Source organism: Medicago sativa, chromosome 6 (genome assembly GCF_051527215.1).
Source record: "Medicago sativa cultivar Bolivia chromosome 6, Bolivia_mono, whole genome shotgun sequence".
In the NCBI taxonomy this organism is placed as follows: Eukaryota; Viridiplantae; Streptophyta; class Magnoliopsida; order Fabales; family Fabaceae; genus Medicago; species Medicago sativa.
The window spans coordinates 73,326,136-73,327,132 of record NC_140754.1 but is presented as its reverse complement, the minus strand read 5'-3'; the positions used below and the strand labels follow the sequence as shown (position 1 = coordinate 73,327,132).

At 33.0% G+C, this 997-nt stretch overlaps 1 protein-coding gene across 1 annotated transcript; it reads right to left on the bottom strand.

The window, feature by feature from the left end:
* Positions 1-281: 281 nt before the first annotated feature.
* On the bottom strand, positions 282-624 carry LOC146916751 (uncharacterized). The gene has a single exon (XM_085718710.1). It carries the CDS (start codon positions 573-575, stop codon positions 282-284), a length of 294 nt encoding a protein of 97 aa, XP_085574836.1. The 5' UTR covers positions 576-624.
* Between the last annotated feature and the right edge of the window lie 373 nt (positions 625-997).

Below are 997 nucleotides of genomic sequence, written 5' to 3'. Positions count from 1 at the left end.
CTTTATAAGTATAAAAAATCATTTAAAATAAACACAAACAGTCTCAATTTCAACTACATATTTCCTACATAATTTTATGCAAAAGGAAATGAGCTGACAATTAAAGTTGACAACTTTTTAAACAAACATACTACAAATAGTAGAGCAATTAACATTTCATGACATAATACATTAGCTCATAATGCAGCCACCAAGAGTACATAATACAATTTAATTATAAATATAAAGAAAATGGGAAAGATAATATTTCATAACTCATTCTTTTTGTTTGTGTCATCTTCTTAATCTTCGTCGTTGTCACCTGGAAGTGAAAGCAAAGACTCTGTATATACAGCCACTCGGGATCCACAATCCTCTCTACAATACGAGGAATGCTCCAAAAACTGACCATTTTCATCATACTTTACCAATCCACCTGTACCATCTGTTCCAATAATATCACCACTTTTTGTACAACATATTGGAGAGAAATAACGAGAGTGAATGGCATCAATAGCAAAAACAAGAGTCTTCGTCCAAGATGAATGCACTTTATATTCTTTCATCACCCATATTTCAACTATATCATTCTCCATAGTCCATACACTCAGAAATTCACCGAATACCCACAAATCACAAGTTGTAGGTTCATATTCAAGATCATACGGCAAAGACATGTCTAAAAGTTTTCTTTCTATCAAATCAAAGGCAATGATAACATTCATGATAAATCATGACGAAAAGCAAACCAATGAATAACCCCATTAAAAAGCGTCCCTACCATGGAATCTACAGAGGAGTTCATGTAAGGGAAGTAAGTACCCTCAATTTCTTTCCACTGATTATCTCTCAACGAGAAAATCTCTAAATGTGATGAAAAATTATGGAAGTTTGCGTCAAATGACATTACAACCACCAAATAATCATCTGTTGATGGGTCATACCCAAAACCATATAGATAACAAAATTTGACACCTAAATAGGAACCATTAGGAGACAAAGGTATTTGTTTGTCAGT

What these genes read in the sequence shown, in the direction of transcription:
- LOC146916751 (XM_085718710.1), bottom strand. Translation starts at nt 575, where the DNA reads ATGGAGAATGATATAGTTGAAATATGGGTGATGAAAGAATATAAAGTG.